Source organism: Capricornis sumatraensis, chromosome 23 (assembly GCF_032405125.1).
Source record: "Capricornis sumatraensis isolate serow.1 chromosome 23, serow.2, whole genome shotgun sequence".
In the NCBI taxonomy this organism is placed as follows: domain Eukaryota; kingdom Metazoa; phylum Chordata; class Mammalia; order Artiodactyla; family Bovidae; genus Capricornis; species Capricornis sumatraensis.
Window position 1 is genome coordinate 17,337,124 of NC_091091.1, and position 19,407 is coordinate 17,356,530.

General features: G+C 46.8%; 1 protein-coding gene across 1 annotated transcript in view; it reads right to left on the bottom strand.

Moving 5' to 3' along the window:
• The window catches only part of SORBS1 (sorbin and SH3 domain containing 1), a 171,290-nt gene that overhangs the window by 14,879 nt on the left and 137,004 nt on the right, over positions 1-19,407 (bottom strand). The window contains exons 19-25 of the mRNA XM_068961240.1: positions 18,900-18,985; positions 15,680-15,847; positions 11,682-11,728; positions 9,623-9,737; positions 9,355-9,480; positions 7,533-7,727; positions 5,165-5,941 (exon numbers count right to left, since the gene is read on the bottom strand). Of these exons, the coding sequence (XP_068817341.1) occupies positions 5,165-5,941; positions 7,533-7,727; positions 9,355-9,480; positions 9,623-9,737; positions 11,682-11,728; positions 15,680-15,847; positions 18,900-18,985 (1,514 nt within the window). The remainder of the gene's footprint in view (positions 1-5,164; positions 5,942-7,532; positions 7,728-9,354; positions 9,481-9,622; positions 9,738-11,681; positions 11,729-15,679; positions 15,848-18,899; positions 18,986-19,407) is intronic.

Consider the following 19,407-nt stretch of genomic DNA (forward strand, 5'->3'; position numbering starts at 1 on the left):
ATGCCTCCCATCACGCTTGATCTGCCAGGCTATGCTCTGCTGGAGGGAGATATCCGAATAGCTGGATGGATGTGCTGATCAAGAGGCCACCTTAGCTCACCCCGTGCTCTGCAGCTGGCATGAGCTGGGTTTCTACTGAAATCCTCCACTTGTCTCCTAACACCTCTTTTAGGGGTGGATATTAAAACTTCAGGTCTTAGTTCCCTGGGCCTTGACTACTGAACGTATACATACCTGCTGGTGATTTTTCTAAGAACTGCAACCAGCGTCTCTCCCCACCCTGTACATTGTTGAACACTCTGTGTATATTTAGAGATTTCCCTTCTCAGTGAGTCAAAGGAAAATGTTTCCCCTTATTAGGTAGGTGTTTTAACATTTAAATTTCCTTTTCATTCTTGCAAGTTGTATCACGTGCTTTCCCTTTTATTTCTGATTTCTATGCTCAAGGCAGGCCTACACCTTTTTTCTTATCTTAGTTCAGGGAACTCACCTAGTTTCCATGTGGTAAGGGCTGTTCCCTCTGAGTTCACCAAAGCACAAATTTTCTGTCCTGTTTCCCTTCCCGCTCTCCTTTCTCTAAGGCTGTAGTGTTGTTCTTGTGCTTCTCAGAAGCTCTGAGGACACAGAACTTTCCTGAATACTTTTATTTAAAAATTATTCCCCCAGATTATACTGTGATAATTAGGCAAAATTGTGTGTGTGCCACCCTCCTTCCCAAACCCCTGGCCTAGACTCAGCTAACCTCAGATTCTCAAAAGTTTTGTGATCCAGAAAACGTTACAAGTCACTAGAGCGACTTTAAAGATTTTCTTTTAAAGTCAAAAATTCTTTGAAGATCTCTTACACCAGTTCTAGAAGCTCCTAACAACCAAGTCTGGAGGCTAGTCAGAGAACAGTACTTCTCTCTTGGGGAAGGCTCAGAAAATACTGATGAATGCTGGAGAATCCCAAGACCATCTTCCCCTTCACTTTCTTGACCAACTGTCCTAAATCTTCCTAGCCAAAATTATGCTCAACAAAACCCAAGAACTTGGTTGATAATTCCAAACTCTTGGGCATTTTGTATATTTTTGTCCAATTAGTCGTCCCTCAAAAAACAAAGGAAAACACTTATTTTTCCACTATGAAGGTGCACAGGTCTATTATAAACCCCCTTCCTTAAAATTTTGTATTTTTTCTTCTCTTTCCTTGTAACTGAAATTCACACAGGGTTTTTAGTTAATCAGAGATGATCAAAACTAACAAGAAGTCAGCTTTGTCTGGATCTTTTGTCTATGGATGGTGAAGTCAGAGAAGGGAAGAGACTCACCCAGAGACACATAGCAGGCTCATGGCAAGGCAGGAGATAGAGCCCAGGAACCCTAACTTTGAATGCAGCTCTCTTCCCACCGATCCTGGCTTCCCCTAAATGCCCCTTGCCCCTCATTCACTCCCTTCTGCTGTTCAGAGAATTCCTAGTTAAAAACATGTGCAACCGACCCAATGTCACATCAGGCTGGGAGTCTACAAAGGAGTGAAAAGTCAAACCCTTTCACAAGGAAGTGCTCACATGTCTGCAGAGTTGGGGGTCGTGGGATGGGCTGGACAGGTGACTCAGGAGAAAGACACACGGCTACAGAATTGGGGGTCGTGGGATGGGCTGGACAGGTGACTCAGGAGAAAGACACACGGCTGCAGAGTTGGGGGTCGTGGGATGGGCTGGACAGGTGACTCAGGAGAAAGACACACGGCTGCAGAGTTTGGGTCGTGGGATGGGCTGGACAGGTGACTCAGGAGAAAGAAAGCAGCAGAACAGGGACGAGCACCGAGTAGGGAATGCAGATGACCAGTTAGCAAGGGTCGCAGGACCTGTAGAGGATGGCCAGACACTGTGAGGAGGTGCTGACCAGTATCCATGTGCACCGACCAGCCCTCCAAGCTTTGCTCACAGCCCCTTCTACCCACCTGTGGACCCAGAAGCCCCACCCAAACCAGAACTCACCTGCCCTTTCACATTCCTACCCCTGGGGCTTAGCTAGGCTATTTGCTTGCTTCGAATGCTACCCTCCTGCTGTTCACCTATCATAAAACTCCCAGTTCCTTAAGCTCCAAATCAAAAGTCACTTTTCTCTTGAAATCTGTCCACCTCACCCTACACTCGCCGCCCCCCACCGCCCTGCTTATTCTCATCTTGAACTCCCCAAGGAAACTGTCTGTGACCCTCCTTCCTGGTCTACCTTATACTTGTTTTTGTGAACATGCTTATCCCCCAGGAGAGACCTACGCTCCATTACTTGGGATCACTCATATTGTATCTCTGCTTTCACTCAACAAATACTTGTTGAGCACCTCCCTCCTATCAGGTGTCCTGGTCCCTTGCGCTCTGGCGGTGACAGACAAAGGGACAAACACAATCGAGGTGATAAGTGCCCCTTAGATCAGGTGCTGGGGGCTGCGAAAGCACAAAGTCCAGCACTTAGTCTAGTCTTGCAGGGGGAGGGGAAAGTGGGCAGGAAAGGCTTCCGGGAAGGAGTGGAGAAGTAAAGGACGGGTGGAAATTTTCCAGATGCACAAGCAGGGGAGACTTGGGAGGGTGAGGCTGGCCTAGCTGTCAAAACAGCCAGTTCCATGAGGCCTTCTAAGCCCAGGAAGGAGGAGAGACTTCCCTGAGAGCAGGGGGGCCCCTGACAATGCTCACCCCTCTCTGCCTTTTGCAGCACTCCACACAGTGCCCGGAACATCCTAGACACTCAAATAGAAGAGGAAATGGTCAAAACACTTCCGAGTGTCTTTTCTTGCTCTCCGGTTAGATTCCCTTCACTTATAGATCAGAATATCTACCTAGGTTCCCAACACTGATAATAAAGTTGAATTATTGGTTCAGCTCCTCGCCCCCAGCAAGGACAAGAGCAGCTGACAGTTTTTCTGATAATACAAGCAGGTCTGGAATGCATTTGTTCAAATAAGTGACACAGACTGAGGTCACTGGGTCAACAGAGAATACCTGTCATTCAAGCCCTTCCCAACTTGGGCTCTGTCAGCCCAAGAGGGCCTCAAGAGAGGCAGAAAGCTTCCTTGGAAGGACCTCATTTCCCAAGCTGACTTCCAGGTCCCAGTCCTAGGAGGGGAAGGTGAAGGAGCTGGTGAGGGAGTGGGTGGGCAGCAGCCATTTTCACATAACCCCCCGGCTCTCAACATGGAGCAAGGCCAAGGCCCAGCTTTTTGCCGGGAGAGCAGGAGGGAGGGCATGGGAAGGGCTGCACCTGGGGCCTGGAGGCCCATCAGGAAATGAAAACCAGTTTTCAACAAGCTTGGCTTTCTGTATTGCCAGCATGCTGCCTCCTCTCCTAGTTAGGAAGTGGGAAGTGTGCACCCCCAGCCTCTCCAAGCACCGCGTGTGTTTCCTGTGTACACTGGGTCCTGGCATTGGGCCGCAGTGACTCACCGCCAACCACGAGGAGGTCTCCAGACCCCAAGGGCTGACGTAGAGCCTTTCCAGAACTGTTCCTGTGTTGAGAAATTGACTTCTTTTCCATCAGTCACTTCACCGCCTCTCCCCCAGCAAATTATTTCTTTCCTTGACTGGACACACCCTTCTCTCCTCACAGAACATGCCTTCCAGGAACACCTGCCCAGGCAAAGCCTTCCCCAGGTATGGCTATTTCCTCAGCACTGGCCTCAGAGGGAGCAACATCCTGCTTCAGGGAGCCTTCCAGCCTGCCAGGCACCACACCTATCTCCTTTAATCCTTACACTGTCCTGTGAGTGAGAGACAAATTCCACTCCTACTTTGGACAGCAGAAAGCCAGTGGGAGGTAGAGCCTGACTACTGACCATTATCACACACTGTCCTTCCCCGCAGCAGTGACGCTCCAATCCCCATCATCAGGCTGGGGCCGCAGGTGTGGCCAAATCTGTGCTTTAGGCCACAGGCTCCTGCAGCCTCCAGGCAAACCTCTGCAGCTGTGTGTGCCAGTCTCCCTGAAGCACAGGGCTCCTCAAAGGCAGAATGGGAAACCCTGTATCCTGCCCAGAGGTAGGTGTCTACAAGCCTCAAATGAGTATCTATTGAGTAAATGACACTTTAAAGGGAAACTGAGATTAAACATCATCATCTACCATGGGCATTGTGCACAATAGATAATAAATGGCTTGGAGACATCTTTAAGAATTCCATTTGGTTCAAGACATTCTAGAATGTTCTCAGCTCTAGAAGCTCCAAGGTGGAGAGCTTCCATTTATAAAGTGCTGATGTGTTCCATTCCCAGCCCCTATGCTTAACACTTAACATGCATCAATTCGTGAAATCCTCTCAACCAGACTGTGAGGTAGTTGTTATCTCCATTTTACAGATGAGGAAACTGAGGCTGAGAAGGGGAAAGTAACTCAATTCCAAATCACTAGAGGGTAGAGGAGAGCAGGTATTCAGACTTGGCTACTTTGGAGAAGCTGCCCAAAGGCTCTGAATTCCGGGGTATTAAACAACATAGCCAGTATTAGAACTATGATCTAATTGCCACGTTCACCTCCCCACCACCTGCTCCCAATTTCTAAGCCCTCAAAACATCCTAGGGCCACCTCGGTCCAAACCCCAAAATCTTTGTAGTCGTCCCAGACAGACAATGGGACAGTTGCCTAAAAACCTGGCCTGTCCTTCAAGGATCCCAGCACTGGGTTGATCCCCCCAAAACTAAAACATATGTGCCCATCAGCGAGCAGCTCAGCTCCCACACAAACACAAGACAGGACAGAGACCCAGTGGGGCTAAGCGCTGGCAGGCAGAGCGCCAGGGGTTATGGAAACACAGCGCAGCACACAAACCAAACCACACGGAGCCAAACTGAAGCCTGGTGTTCTCAGCTGTGTTAGAGCAAACCAAGGGTCCTCTCCCCAGCGCGACTGGGCCAGGAGGAAGGCCTGCCTTCTTGTGAGTTTTCGCACCAGGCCAGGAGGTACCCAACAGTGTGGCTTACTTTGGAATCACTTCGAGAGACTAGAATACAGACTGTCCCAGGCCTCCAGCTGTTTCAGCCCTGACAACCTAATGGATGACCCCTCCATTCCCTCCTGGGTCGTATTTTTGTTTCCAAACAAGCAAACGGGTCTTGCGGGCATCCTCTCGGCTGTGGGTGAGGCCCCCGCTGCCCGAGATACCTGGGCACACACGGTCATGCTGCAGGCCTACCTGGCTCGCACCCGTCCGAGCGGCCTTCCTCTCGGCCGGCTCACCACCTCTCTGCAGCTCTGAGCGCTCAGCCTCCCTTCCCGAGAAAGGGCCCCCCGGGGGCTGCTGGCGGGGCCGGCTCTCCTCTGGGGTGTGGAGCTCTGTGAGTCTCTGTTCCGTGCTCAGGCACCTGACCACGTCTGACGGCCTCAAGCAGCTCTTCTTAGAGATGGCGGGTCCACCTGGGCATCTCTCACCCGCCTCCCTCTCTGCTTTCCTCTCACGCGCTCCATTTCCATCTCGCCATGGCTGCCGCTTACCCTGGCTGCTAAAGGCGTCGCTAAGCTCCGAGATGACCCTGTCAGATCGCCCAAGCCACGGCTGGGAAAAGCTATCCTGGAGGACCCCCGGAGATGGCACATAGGTACCACTGTCTCCATTGACGTGGAAGGAGGCCTGGGCCCCGGGCACTGGGGAGTGGGCTTTGTGTGGAGGTGGCAGGGCCAGTGGGGAGACCACTGAGTGTGGGGTGGACCGGTCCGACCAGCCCGAATGGGGAAGGTTAAGGGGCAGCGAGGAGCTGGGCCTTGCAAACAAGGCCACAGGGTCACTGCTGTAGATAGAAGCCTCGGGCAGGGGAGGCAAGGGTGGGGTCAGGGCCAGAGGACGCCTGCTCGGGACCCCTACAGTCAACGAGATCCACTCAGAGGTGACAGCATGCATCTCCGGGGACAGGGCTCGGCGGGGGTGGGGCAGAGATGAGGGGGCTGGCATGAGGAGCTTGCTGTGACTGGGAAACTTCAAAAGAGAAGGAGAAGAAAACAAAAGAAGTAAAAGGCACAAGTGTCAGCACAGAGAATAAAGGAGGAAAATAATCACACGGGATGTCCGGAGAGGACCGAAATGGAGAGGATGAGCAGGGCACGCTGGAGTCCAGAAAGGAAATCATCTGGTCGGGCTGGGAGAGAACCTGGATGTGGATGCGGGTGCGTGTGTGTGGATGCGGGTGCGTGCATGTGAATGCATGGGTGTGTGCAGGTGGGGGAGAATGGAGAAGCAGGTGGCATGGAGATGAGAGAAAGGGTCCCATCAGGACAGGAACAGATGCTGCTGGCTGGTCTGCAGAATCAGATTTAAAGGGACACACTGGGAGCTCCCTACCCCCACCCCATCCGACTGCCTCTGCAATGAACCCTGATCCGGAGCCATGAGGAGAGAAAGGTGGCCTCCTGAACCACTATGTTGTACACTGAGACGAAAATAACAGTGTACGTCAACCATACTTGAGTAAAGAGAGTTTAAAAAGGTCTGCCACCACTCTGGCCCTTCTTGGGCATTTATTCTCTCTAGGGGGATCAGCGAAGAGCCTTCCAGAGAGGTATAGGAGCAGTGTAGCCATCTTGTTTCTTAGTTGCACTTGGCTACAGTCAAGCGTAAAATCTAGCTGTGTTCCTCATGCTGTGACGAAGCAGAATGCCCTATGCCCGGCCCACACTCTCCCTGGGAGATCACGGGATCTAGATCTCGCCATGCAAAGAATCCTTGGGTCAGCCTGCCTCATGCTTTCAGCCAAGAACCATCTCCTGGGGTCGGGAATGGCAAGTGAGAGAGGACGATGAGAGAAAAGAGGCCCCCTCCAAGTGGCATCCTGGGCCCCCGGGTCCTGCTCTTGTTCCCCTGACCATCCTCCCTGTAACTTACCATTTACGGTCAGTCTTTCACAGAAGTCACCCCACTGTGCCTCTCCTGAACCCAAGGTTTAGTTCTTTTCCTTGGCTTTGGACAGTGGGGATGGGTTTGAAATAATTTATAGTTTAAAATAAGTTGGTTCATAATTAATGTTTAGGAAGCAAAGACCATATTATGCTTATAAATCTACTTCCTTTCAGCCTAGTATAGACAGAGATGCTGTAAATTCCTTTTGCAACCCGGTTCTTGACTGCAAAGAATACTCTGAATCTGGTCTATGTGTCTGAGGATGAGGACGTGGAATTCTTTCAGTCTTTGTGTTCTGCAGGCCAATCTTGACCAGTAAGATGACTAAGAAAACCATCCTGGCCATGGTATGTATGGGACAGCGGCGGTACCCAGACATCCAGCTTTGGTCAACATGGGATGCTGCCAGAACAGAGTTTTGGACCATCTGATAATGACAGTTATTTCTCTCCCTAATCATCTTGTCCCAAAGCAATCACCCTAAGTGCTTCCTTTTCCCTCAGATAATATTTCTCTCAGCAAATTCTTGAAAAATGCCGTTGTACACATGAAAACAAACCCTGGCATGCATACTACCTGCACTGCTGCAGACCCACCCAAGAGGGGCTGTGTGCCATTCGCGCTTAGATTTGTCGTGCTGAGTGTGAAAAGCAGAGACGAGAAGCTTAGGTACCTGAGGGCTTGCAGTGGAGCTACGACTTGGGGAGGAGGAGAAAGGCAGGTCGATGTAATCTGTGGGATTTTTCACCAGTGGCCGTTTGATCACATCCACATAGGTGATGGGGAAGATGCCTTGCCGCGACGTGCCTGGGATCCTCCCTTCATACCAGTTCTCGTCCACCTGTCGAAGCAGTGTGATCCTCTCGCCCTGCAAGACACAGTGAGGCAGTGGTCCTTGCCCTAGCAGACCTCAGCACGTCTGAGGCCGCTGCCTGTCCCCGGTGCTCTCCTGCATTGCTTGTCACATTCTTCGATCAGAAAAACCTTCCATGCTCATCCTGGATGAAATTAATCATCACTGAGATGGAGATGCTAACAGCAGTTAGAACTGCTGGGAGTCTGTTAAGCTTGGCCTTTACATATTTCACTAAAGAAGGTCAGACTCATTCACCCAAGCTAACAGGAAAATGTAATGTCTTTTCTTTTTGGGCTGCATCACAAAGCTTGTAGAAAATAGTTCCCTGAATGGAGACTGAATCTGGACCCTTGGCAGTGACAGCATAGTCCTAACCACTAGACCACCAGGGAATTCCCCAAATCTAGTGGTTTTGACTTGCTTAACGCAAAACAGACAGACATCCAATCTTCTTCTTTAAGGTAAAGGTTTTGGGGATTCTTTTTCTTTTATAATGTAATTGTATTTTTCCTGTATCATTATAGGAAAATTAAAACATAAACATAAGGCAGAAAATAATCACTACCCATAATATTATCACTTGAGGGTCACCCCTGGTAATATTTTGGTACAGATAATTCCATGTGAATTAGACTTGCATATATTTTTTCTTATAAAAACAATATGCACTGTATTCCCTTTTGTAATTTGCTTTTTTGGTACTGAATAACATACAGTACATATCCTTCTTTATCAAGAAATATAATTCTGTTTTTCCTACCGGTGCACAGCTTAATGGCCCACTGCAGATATTCAATTGTACATACATATAATGGTTTAATTATTGGTCTCCTGATGTAGGGCAACTAGGTTGCTTCCACTGTTTCTCTTTTCTGTAACGTGGTTCATCTTTTTTCAAGGCATACCTCACTTCCCTCAACCCTCAGTAAAATTCTTAACTTTAGTACCTTCAGCCAGCCAGAGAATTTTGACATATACAGAGTTTCTGAATTCCTGGGAAGAACAGTCTCTCTGCCTGGCTTAATTGTGTTCAAAATAAGTACAACCACCTTGAAGGCAATGATAACATTGTCATCTCCTGCTCGCTGAGGGCCAACTAAGTGCCCCGTGTCACACTGGGGGCTTCCCTGAGGCTGCTTCATTTAATCTGCTCCTGGTGGCTCAGGGAGAGGACCATTTATCTTCACTTAGCATAGGAGGAAATCACACCTCTGAAAAATTATTTAACTCCCCAAAAGCTGCATGCCTGATAACCTATGACTCTTGGCTTCGAAGTTTTTCAGACTTCTGGTGTCCCAGGACGTCCCCTTCTCCACGTTAATGTTGTATAACCTAGTTGGCAACACAGCGCTTCTCACATTACTAGGTACTCAATAAACACTGAATACAGTTTATGAAAGAGGTGGGTCTATGATTTCAGAAATACTACCTTTCATCAGTAAATCCAGTGTATGGTCTGTTCTTTAATACTTCACTGTAGAAATCCCCCAAATGCCTTCAATGCAGTTCTTCATGGGGCACAGCTCTTGGGTATGCAACAGTCCCCACCAGACTGGCCGGCACCGCAATACCCCATCCCCACAATGACAGCACCCCCCAAGTGGGGGGTCCCCTGGTGCAGTATGAGAGGGCAGCTTACCTTTCTGAAGGACATCTCTACTTGGGTATCACCATTAAAATTAAACTTGGCGATGGCTTCACCATATTCCAGAACCTGTACTGGTGTCAGTTTTTTGGGTTGAGCCTTCTCAGCAGGAGGAAGAAGCTAAGAAAGAGGGGGGGAAAAAGAGGCAAAGGAGAACAGAAAAGAGCAGAAGGCAAGGAAATGAGGAAACAAAACACAAGTTAGATAATGGTGCTCTGGGCATGTCTGGGTTTTTCCTGAGAAAGAGACAGAGCCAGGGTACCTCGATGTAGGTGCGGGGGAAGATCCCCACCCGGCCGTGATGCTCTCCTTCGTACCAGTTCTGATCGATTTGCTTATAAATGTAAACGATGTCTCCCTTCTGCAGAGGAAGCTCCCTGTGGACAGAGGGTCACAGCATTTTAGGAGATGTTCCAATGAGTGTAAGACTGAGATGCTCGGTGTTTTAGCAAAAGAAGACTCTGAGTGAGGTCAAAGGGGGCAAGTTACATCAGTGTTTGTGACATCCTGATATCCTTTTATCATTCTATCCATTTAGCCATCCACCTACCCACTCATTTCATTATCCATCCACCCGCCAATCTCATTATCCATCCATCCATCCATACATACACTCTTCTAGCATCATGCGGTAGAAAGGCTCTGAAATTAGGCAGATCTGGGTTCAAAACCCAGTTATTTCATTTGCTAGCTCTGGTACCTTGGGCAAGATACTTAATTCCTCTGAGATATTGAGTTGGCCAGAAACATCTTATGTGTGTGTGTGAAAGTCTCTCAGTCATGTCTGACTCTTTGTGATCCCATGGACTATACAGTCCATGGATTTCTTTAGGCCAGATTACTGGAGTGGGTAGCCTTTCCCTTCTCTGGGGATCTTACCAACCCAGGGACTGAACCCAGGTCTCCTGCCCTGCAGGTAGATTCCTTACCAGTTGAGCCACCAGGGAAGCCAAGAAACATTTTATGGAAAAGCCCAAACGACTGTACTGGCTTTCTGGCCAACCCGATACTTTATCTGAAAACAGGAGCTAACTCAGAGCTTTTGGAGAAATCAGCAACAAACTACAAATAGAAGACCTAGCCTAGTGCCTGTGATAATGTTAACAGTCAGTAAATGTTAGTTCACTTCCTTTTCAACACAGAAAAGGGATCTTGGAAAGAAAAGTGGATTTTCCCTCTTCATGCCCATTTTCAACTTTTCCATATACATCCCTTTGTTTGCCTCAATAACATGTTAATCTCTAGCCAGGACTCCATTTTTAAAAGTGAGACAGAAAGATAATAGATACATTTTAAGCAAAACAAAAACTGCAACTTGAAATTTTCTTGAATTAGAAAAAATGACCTGATCTTTTCCACGTGCATCAAACAAACAGCATGGAAAGACAGCTCTCTGACTGCAGTGTGGAGGGGGCATGCCTGCTTTGTGGTGTGCCAGGTGGTCCCACGGCACATAAAAGGGTACTGGCTAGACAACGGGTCACATCCAGAAAACCTCACACAGAGTCAGCCCTGTGCTGGATCAAAGAATAAGGCTGCCTGTGTGGGTCTCGCACCAGCAGGCAGAATTCTAAACCTAAAGAGGCCTGTGAAGGGAATCCAGGGCGTTTGTCTCTGGAAAAAGAACGTCTTTCATCAATTTTTTGCCATAGCCCCTCTCAGGGGAGTTCTGAATATCCCCCCTCCATTTACCCTCAACTATGGACACACAGATGAGCAGAATCCTCAGAATACCCACCCCTGCCGGAGAGCTACAGCTTCTAAACTCTGCTACTCTAAGTGATCGCAGGTATGGAGGTGGGTGGGAGCTGTGATTCCCACCCCCCACAATACTGCCACATCAGGTAAGCAAGGAGGAGGGGGACACTCATGAGAGGCTGAGAGGTCATGTATCGTTGGGGGCTGAGGATGCCTCCTTCCTGCTCCATGGACCACACCCCATCCTCAAGGAACCAGTGGCAAGGTCTGATAGTAACAAGATTTGCAAAATGATAATGTGATACACTTTAGATCTTTTCTGGAGACTCATCATGCACTTCAGCACCCTGGCACCCTGGAGGAAGTCCTGTGGGACAGAAATCTGTTTAACTTGGTTGAATCAAGTGCTTCCACAGAACACTTTCTTGAGTAACATTTATGGGGGAAAACAGAACCCAGTGACTGGAGGTGTTTAACATATTCAAGTCTATGGATCTCTCATTTTCTCTTTAAAAAGTTATTATTAAGTTTTTTGGGGAAGCAACATGGTACAATGAAAGCACAGGGTCAGGAGGAAGGCACCCTGTCCCCAAAAAGAAACAAGGTGGATAAATGGCACTTACTTTAGTGTCTGAGCTTTAAAGTCAAACTTGGCTCTGGCAGGTCTCATCTAAACACAAGAAACAGTGACAAGTTAAAATCGCAATTCATGTACAATGAAAAGAACACGTTTACAAGTTTCAGAAAGCAAAGCAGAAAAATCCACCCTAACCAGTTTACTCTGGTATTGAAATATGGGTAGAATTCCACTTGTCTGACCTTAGCACAGCACTAGATGAATATTCAGTCAGCTATGCCACGCGCGAGGATCTCCCTACGGAGGGCCAGATTTGGGGAAGAGATGGTTAGAAAAGTCCTAAAGCTGAAATGCTGGTTCTCAAAGCTGACACCGTTATTAAAAAAACAAACAAAAAACCAGCTGGAAGTCCTGAGACATTCCTTATCTACTGTCTTCCTCTTTGGGGAACACATTCTGTTTGCATGACTTAAATTATGCCCTGCAAGTAGATGAACCCTGACTGACTTCTCACATCACCTCCAACTCCATATATTTCTCAACGTCTGTGAAATCATCCAAAAAGCCAGATATACGAGCCCTGAGCTCATGCTCTTCCTCAAAGGCTCCCATTCTTGTCGGGGAGCCCTCTCCTCCTAGTCTCCCAAGCCTGGAAGTCATCCGCAGCCCCGCCTCCACTTTCTCATCGAGCCTGTCATTAAGTCACGCCAACTCTCCCTCCGTCCCCTCCACAACCCCTCTCAGGTTCGACCTCTGGTCCCCACAAGCACAAAGCTTCCTTTGACTTCAGTTCTCTTTGCTCTAATCTGCTGTCACTCAGAGGCACAAATAACATTCCTCAAATGCCTCCATCACATCACTGCCTCACCCTGAAGTTGGCTGAGTCTCTCAACTGTCCTTCAGGTCAACTCTCAATGCCTGAGGTGGGTTAAGGTCTCTGGGTAACTTCTCCCCACTCATACCTAACTGCCTTATCTCCTAGGACACTCTTCCTGTCCCAATCAGGCAAGTCTATTTGCTGCATCTTGTCTCAGCACCCGTGTCTGGAATTTCTTCATCACCAATTCCAGCAAAGAGAGGAAAAGGTTCTTCTTTACTTACCATGTTTACTTGCACATTTTTCTTCCCCACCACTAAGAGTAGTTACTTTTTTTTTTTTTTTTAAAGACAGAGGGGAAAAATCAAGTGAGCAAGCTGTGCATAGCTGCCAGTATAATTCTGCCCCAGCCACGAGCAGCTCCAACCTACTCAAATGCTATGACTTTTTGGTCTAGGGAAACAATGTGATGAAAATTAAGTTAGTACTTCCTACTTCAATATTAGAAGGCATGGACAAAGCAGAGGGGAATATCGGTGAGAAAAAAAATCACTTTCAGAAGCTTCATCAAACTTAGTTTTAGATCCTGATCCCTCAGTGAAATACCCCCACATTATCAGGCTCCTCGAGCTGGGGTCTTGTAGGGACCTTTTTAAGGCCATGAATTCTCTGCAGGAATTTTTTATTTTTGCATTTTTACGTGCTGTTTCTATCTCCGATACATACTAGAATTCAGCTAAATGCCAACCTTAGAATCAATGTCAGAATTTCAATGTCTGCATCTGTATCTCTTATGACTAAAGAGCATAATTTAACCACTATAAGCAAATAAGAAGAGAACAATCATGGAGTTATTTACAAACGACAAGTTCACAGAGAAGGCCAAATGACCAACATTTTAAGGACACAAATGTCACAGTGGTTTCCATTTTTAAAAGGGGAGGGGGTGCTGGTTACCTCATGACAGCCAACTGCAGAGCTGTGTGAAATTAAAAACATATTTATACCAAAATAGCATGATATTCATACTGAATGACAACTGAATTCAGGGAAATTATATCAGCTATCAATTAAATTAGTAAAACCCAAGCCATGTGGTGAACAGTCAGTGGTACCTTCTGTCACTCAAAAGATTGAGACATGAATATTAACCAGCTCTCAATTAAATTAATAATTATCAAATAAAAACTGTATAGGTGTATAGTTTACTATTTAATCTGTAAATTGGCTTAGGTCAACACAGTTGGGTTGGTGAAAATTTGTCTTTAAAGGGAACCCATACGTTATTTAAGACTGAGAAACACTGATTCCATCAAACATAAGATATAAGTCATCATTGCCTATATAAAGCATCATTTCCCTCTTTATCTTCCTCCATCCCCTTGAGGCTGAATCTATCTTTTCCTCCGTTCCCAAGGCATCGTGTTACTTACTACAACAGAGGTAACTGTTCCAAGGGTGCCTCTTCCACTAGACTGCCCGCTTCCCCAGAGCACAGTCTGAGTCTTGTTTCTGTCCCTTCATAGGGTCCTGGACAGGATTAGTGGTCACCCAAACTCTACTGAATGGGACAGAGTTCACCTACACAGCCTAGTACACTGGGACACAATGGTAATGGGACAGAAGCACATCTACAGGGTCTGGAACGCCAGGACTCATTGGTCTTTGTCTTCCGACGTCTGTCAGTCAGCATCTAGGGCACGGATTCTCAACATGCAGTCCCTGAACTGCTCAAAAACGCAAATTCTCAGATCATACCCCAGAATCAGAAACTTGGTGGATGGGGACCAGCAACCTGTATTTTAACAAGCCTTGAGGGGATTCTGACGCTTGCAAGTTTGAGAACCTCTGCTCTAGAAGGGATGCAAGGTGGGTTAGGCAGAGTTCACCTGCCTCTGTCTATGGTTACTGTGTCCTGGTTGCACCTCATTTGCATGTATTATCTACAAGGAGTAGGCAGCCCTAGGTTGCCTCTGTGTGTTCCCATCTCCTCCATCACTCACAACCCGGTAGGTCCGGGAACAAGGATAACCCATCACCAGAACCTTCAGAGCAGAGTGGTATGGAGGAACTGGAATGCTGAGGGCTGGGAGCTGTCTTTTCCTTGCATCTGAGTTACTCTTGATAACTTCTGCCTTTTTTTAAATTACATTTTATTTTTCTCTATCACCTTAGAGCCACTTTCCCCTCCCCAGCTTTCCTGTTCACCTGGTTCCCTTCTTCTCTGTCACAGTCACCTTCTATTCCTTTAAAAAAGAAAAAAAACAAAACCCAAACCATTTGAAGAATAACCAATGGTGCCTCTGTCACTCGAAAGACAGAAACATGAATATTAATCAGCTGTTACACTGAATGACTATAAAACTGGATACACTTTGGTGTCCCTCCCCCATTCCTCCACCCCCACCCCCCAAGCCCCAGACACACACACTTCCCCAAAAGGAGCTAATCTTAGGCAGGGCTACTTAAGGGTCATGTGGCAAAACAAACTCTGACACAAAATGCAGCATTTGGCCGGCATGAGAATTTCAACATGCTGACCTTTGCACAGAAGGCCAAGGTCCAGATAATATCACTTTAAAGGCTTGTGCCTCTTTGTTCCTTGTATAATATTAAGTTTCATAATCTCAGCTGAGAAATGTCCAAATTAAGGGAATGGAGGAAATGGCTCTCAGAGAGTTCTTACCCTCCATGGCTTGCCCTAACTGCAAAACTCTCTGGCTTTCAAAATTCCTCAGTGAGGTTTCAGTTCTCTTGAACACTTCAATTATATCATTGTAGGATACCAAGCAGCAGTACTGCATGTAATACAAGTTTCACTAAACCATCTCTTCCAAGAAGAAGCTTGTAATTGTCCACACCATGGCCACTAATGCATATGAACTAAGGTACAGGTTTCTAAGCAGGACACACAGGCAACACAGTATCATGGTAAAATGCGGATGGAGGAGACGGGACTCATGAAGGCAGCCGATGCTCTAAGGCATGCATTCGGAGTGTGCACCAGTGGATCCCAGTCCCGCAGCCAGGCATGCTTGGACATACAGAGCACAGGACATTACGGGAATCATGTCCTCCGCGCAGCCAGAGAAGGGCCAAAGCAAGCCTAAGGGAAGCCAGGATGACAGATGCTGCTTGGAGAACTAATGTGGCCTGCAGAGGGCAATGCTGAGGGGAGGCAACTATTGCTTTGGGTCAAGCAGCAAATCGAGGTGACCAAAACAGACCTCTGACCCAGTTTTCCTTTTTGCCGTATCGTCTATATTGAGGAGGTCCCCAAAGCGCTCATTAGTGATAAATTGATGGTGCGTTGGAATGACGCCCGTGTGGCGTCGAGCTGCGATATCGGCTTCTTCTTGCTCGCGTTTAAGTCGTCTCTGGTCCGCTAAAAGTTTCTGCCGTGAAATTGCATAAAATGGGCAGTGAATCATCTGGTCCAGGGCATTGGAAAACTGCCAACAAAAACAACTAAGGAAAAAGGTGCTGGGTCAATAGAGAGGAAACAGATGTTGGAGGGGCTTTATGTTCCCACTGTAACCACCCCCTGTGTGCTCTGTGTGGGGAGGAGCTGGCACTGCAGAAGAAATCTAGGCAGCACTAAAGGCTGGTCCCATGTGGTTACACTGTCTGCAGACTATCCGTCGGCTCAGCTGACAGCGTCCTGCCTCCAGATACAAGGCAGCCAAGGCCACATCATCCAGGGATCCTTCTGGAGCATTCATGAGCATGGAGCATGGCAGGAGGCCGGAGGTGCTATCCTTACCTCACTTAGCCAGTGATGAGCTCCCATAACGTATTCCCACAGTAGAACCATGGCGGGCTCTTCCTCCTGCCCACATCTGGCCTGTTAAAACTGCTGTGGGCTTTTACTAAGGAGTTCTCTGGCAAGCAGGTCATTTTGTGCTTCCTATTGCTGCTATTTGAATATGCTCAAGAGAGTAGAAATACCCATTTCAGAAAATATGGCACCCTTCCTCCTAGGCCAGCCAACCCCTCCTCTGAGTACAATTTTAGGAGGCTTCAGCATGTGCACCAAAACCTATTTACGTGATGGACAGAAAGCATCATTTAGTATCCTAATGTACTTTTTACTCAACTACTTCTTCCTTAGAGAAATGAAGCTGAGTTTAAGGGAGTGCTATAGACTATACATATAGGAGATAAACTAAGAATAAGGTACCTGAGTTTAGAAGAAATATTCTCTCCTAAATTAAGGAAACAGTCATTCATTTCTGTTTTTAAAGGCTTTTTAAAATAAGTAAACAATATTACATTTAACTAAATGTCCTCACTGACTACTGAAAGGACCCTACAGAAGAGAATTTTAATGTTTTCTTATTCTAAACCAATCCCAGAATTAATTATTCATTAATGCATTCATTAATGCATTCCCAGAATTAATATTGCTTGCAGGAAGGCATTAATTAGAACTGATCATTTTGAGCATTCTCAGTAAAGCATTAGCCTTCTCCTAGCAGGTAGTAAAATGCCTTAAGTGACACCTGGCTCCAAAGGAGGGTGGGCCCATCTTTCTATTCTTCTCCAGGGTCTACCTATGATAAAGCAGTAACTTGTCAAATAGCTATGGGATTTCCAGTGCGCAGGTTAAGTTGTGGTAAAGATTCAGTGAGAAAAGACATGAGAAAGTGCTTTGTGAAACACCATAGGGCCCTGGTTTCCAGCCCTGCCTCTGTTACAAGGTAACTTTCTATGTGGTCTGGGGCTAGCCAGTACCCTATGGCAGTCCTTTCCTGGATAAAACAAGGGAATTGGCTGGATGACACCAATGTCCCTTCCAGGACTGACAGGTTCTTGTTTTCTGAACTGCATTATCATCAATGTTAATAATAAGCCACTTGTGGGACTTTCCTGGCAGTCTAGTGGTTAAGACTCCATGCTCCCAACGCAGGGGGCACAAGCCATTCCTGGATGGGGAACTAATATTCCACATGCTGCATGGCGTGGCCTAATAATAATATGAGTGAGTGCAAATGGAGCAGAGCTCCCCTCCCAGCTTGAATCTGACCTCAGTAAATCCATCATTTCCATAGTTTAAACATATAAGCCAAAACCCAGGTATAAGGACATCAGGATCTGTGAGCCAGTATATTCAGGAAACAAGCCGCTCATCCTCTGAATCGCTACATCAGCAAAGAAAAACCTGCCTCCCAAATGGTAGGTGAGAATTCTATCACAAAACCTCCCATGTTGGATGCTAGGGTTTATACTCCTGAAACGGAATGTCACCTCCCTTCATCATAGTAGGCCAGGTGTCAATAAGTGGAATCTCATATCTCAGTGACAGTGACAAACAGAAGTCTGTTCTGTGGCCTAATGGACATGCATTGTGACATTTTCACATTGTTATCACAAATAATTCTGTTCATCAAATGCTTTCTTGAGTATCTTTTCACAGACAGGTGCAAATGTCTTACTGAGTGCCGTCTGTATGGTGCCCGGAGAAGGGCAGAACTGTGGTCTTTTTTGTCCTTTGTCTCTCCAGCTGACAGCATGACTGTTACCCTCCAGCTCTCTTCAATGTCAGCCGACCCTAAATTCTTAATAAAAATCCCCTTAGACTCTGAAACCACCCCCAACGAAACAGAACATAGGAAAAGGGCTTTGGACTTTACAGGGAAGGGGACAGAGTTGGGTACACATGACCACCTTCCCCTACTGCCACCAGCCTCGAAACAATTCTTCCGTCTTTTCACTGCAGGAAAATGGTCCTCAGAGCTTGTTTAATCAATAGGACCCTTTCTTCTGGGAATGTGAAGTCTAGAAAGCACATCTTGTAATAACACTTCATCACAACAGCAGCTTGTGATTCTGCCCATTTAGCTGATATACAGAACCACCTCTTCCTAAATCCCAAGAGAATGTGCCCCTTTCCTGGCCCCACCAGTCAGATCACTGCTGTGCACATGTTTTAGCAGCTGCAAGACAAAGGCTGATCCTGAAGTTCTTGGGGTGGGGCACTGTCACTGTTTATTGGGGTATCTCTGAGTTAAAGGCAACTTCTTCCAAATGTTTTTATAAAGTGTCTTTATCATGGTCATTATTCTTTTTACGTTTCCTCTTTCTCCTATTGCATTCTTCTCACAATATGAACTGTGCTTTGTGCAATAGAGGGTGAGTTTCCTTGGAGAATAATTAAGTGGGGGTGAGGGTGCTCCCCTTTCGAGGCACTGAATGCAGAGGTGGGCAACCTCTTTCTGAACCTCCTGGGCAGTAGACTGGCTGGACGTGGCCTTTGGAAGTTAGTGTCTTGAAAAAAATCAGTCCTACTTTTGGGAGAAGTGGAGTAAAAAAGGAGTGATCGAGCCTGTGTCATATAAAAAGTCACCTGTGAAAATCCCTATGTTTGATTCTAACTGCTAGGTCATGTCACCTCCCTAAATATTTTTGTCTGCACAAGAGCTTAGAGAGTTCAAAGGTGGCGATTACCTCTTTATCATCATGACGCCGTCGAATAAATTCTTCCGTGGATTCCAAGTAATCAGCTGGTATAAAATGCCTTGGTGACTCTGAATCTTCAAAACAATAAAGCAGAATTAAAACAGGCAAAGATTTAGTGGGAAACCAGATTGGGAAAAGATTTCACCTTTCATCCATGATAAATATCAAGTTTTTACCATTGTCGTTTGGTGATCAGTATCCAAATTCTAAAGGAAAAAACCCAAACCCCCTCCCTCCTGCTTCTTGGATCTACCTGTGAACTAGTTTCGTACACAGAAAACTAACGAGAGGCCAAAAGCGAGCAAAGAGAGGACCGTCTTAGAGAGGCGTCCCTATTAATAAGGCGTGCAGGGTCTTACAGGACACACACTGTACACTCACACACACACACACACACGGCCACCGAGAGAGGCTGCCTCTCAAAAAACCTCAGCGTGAGTCAGGATTGGTGTGAACTGCAAGGGGTTCAGGAGTTCAAATCAACAAATTTCTCAGA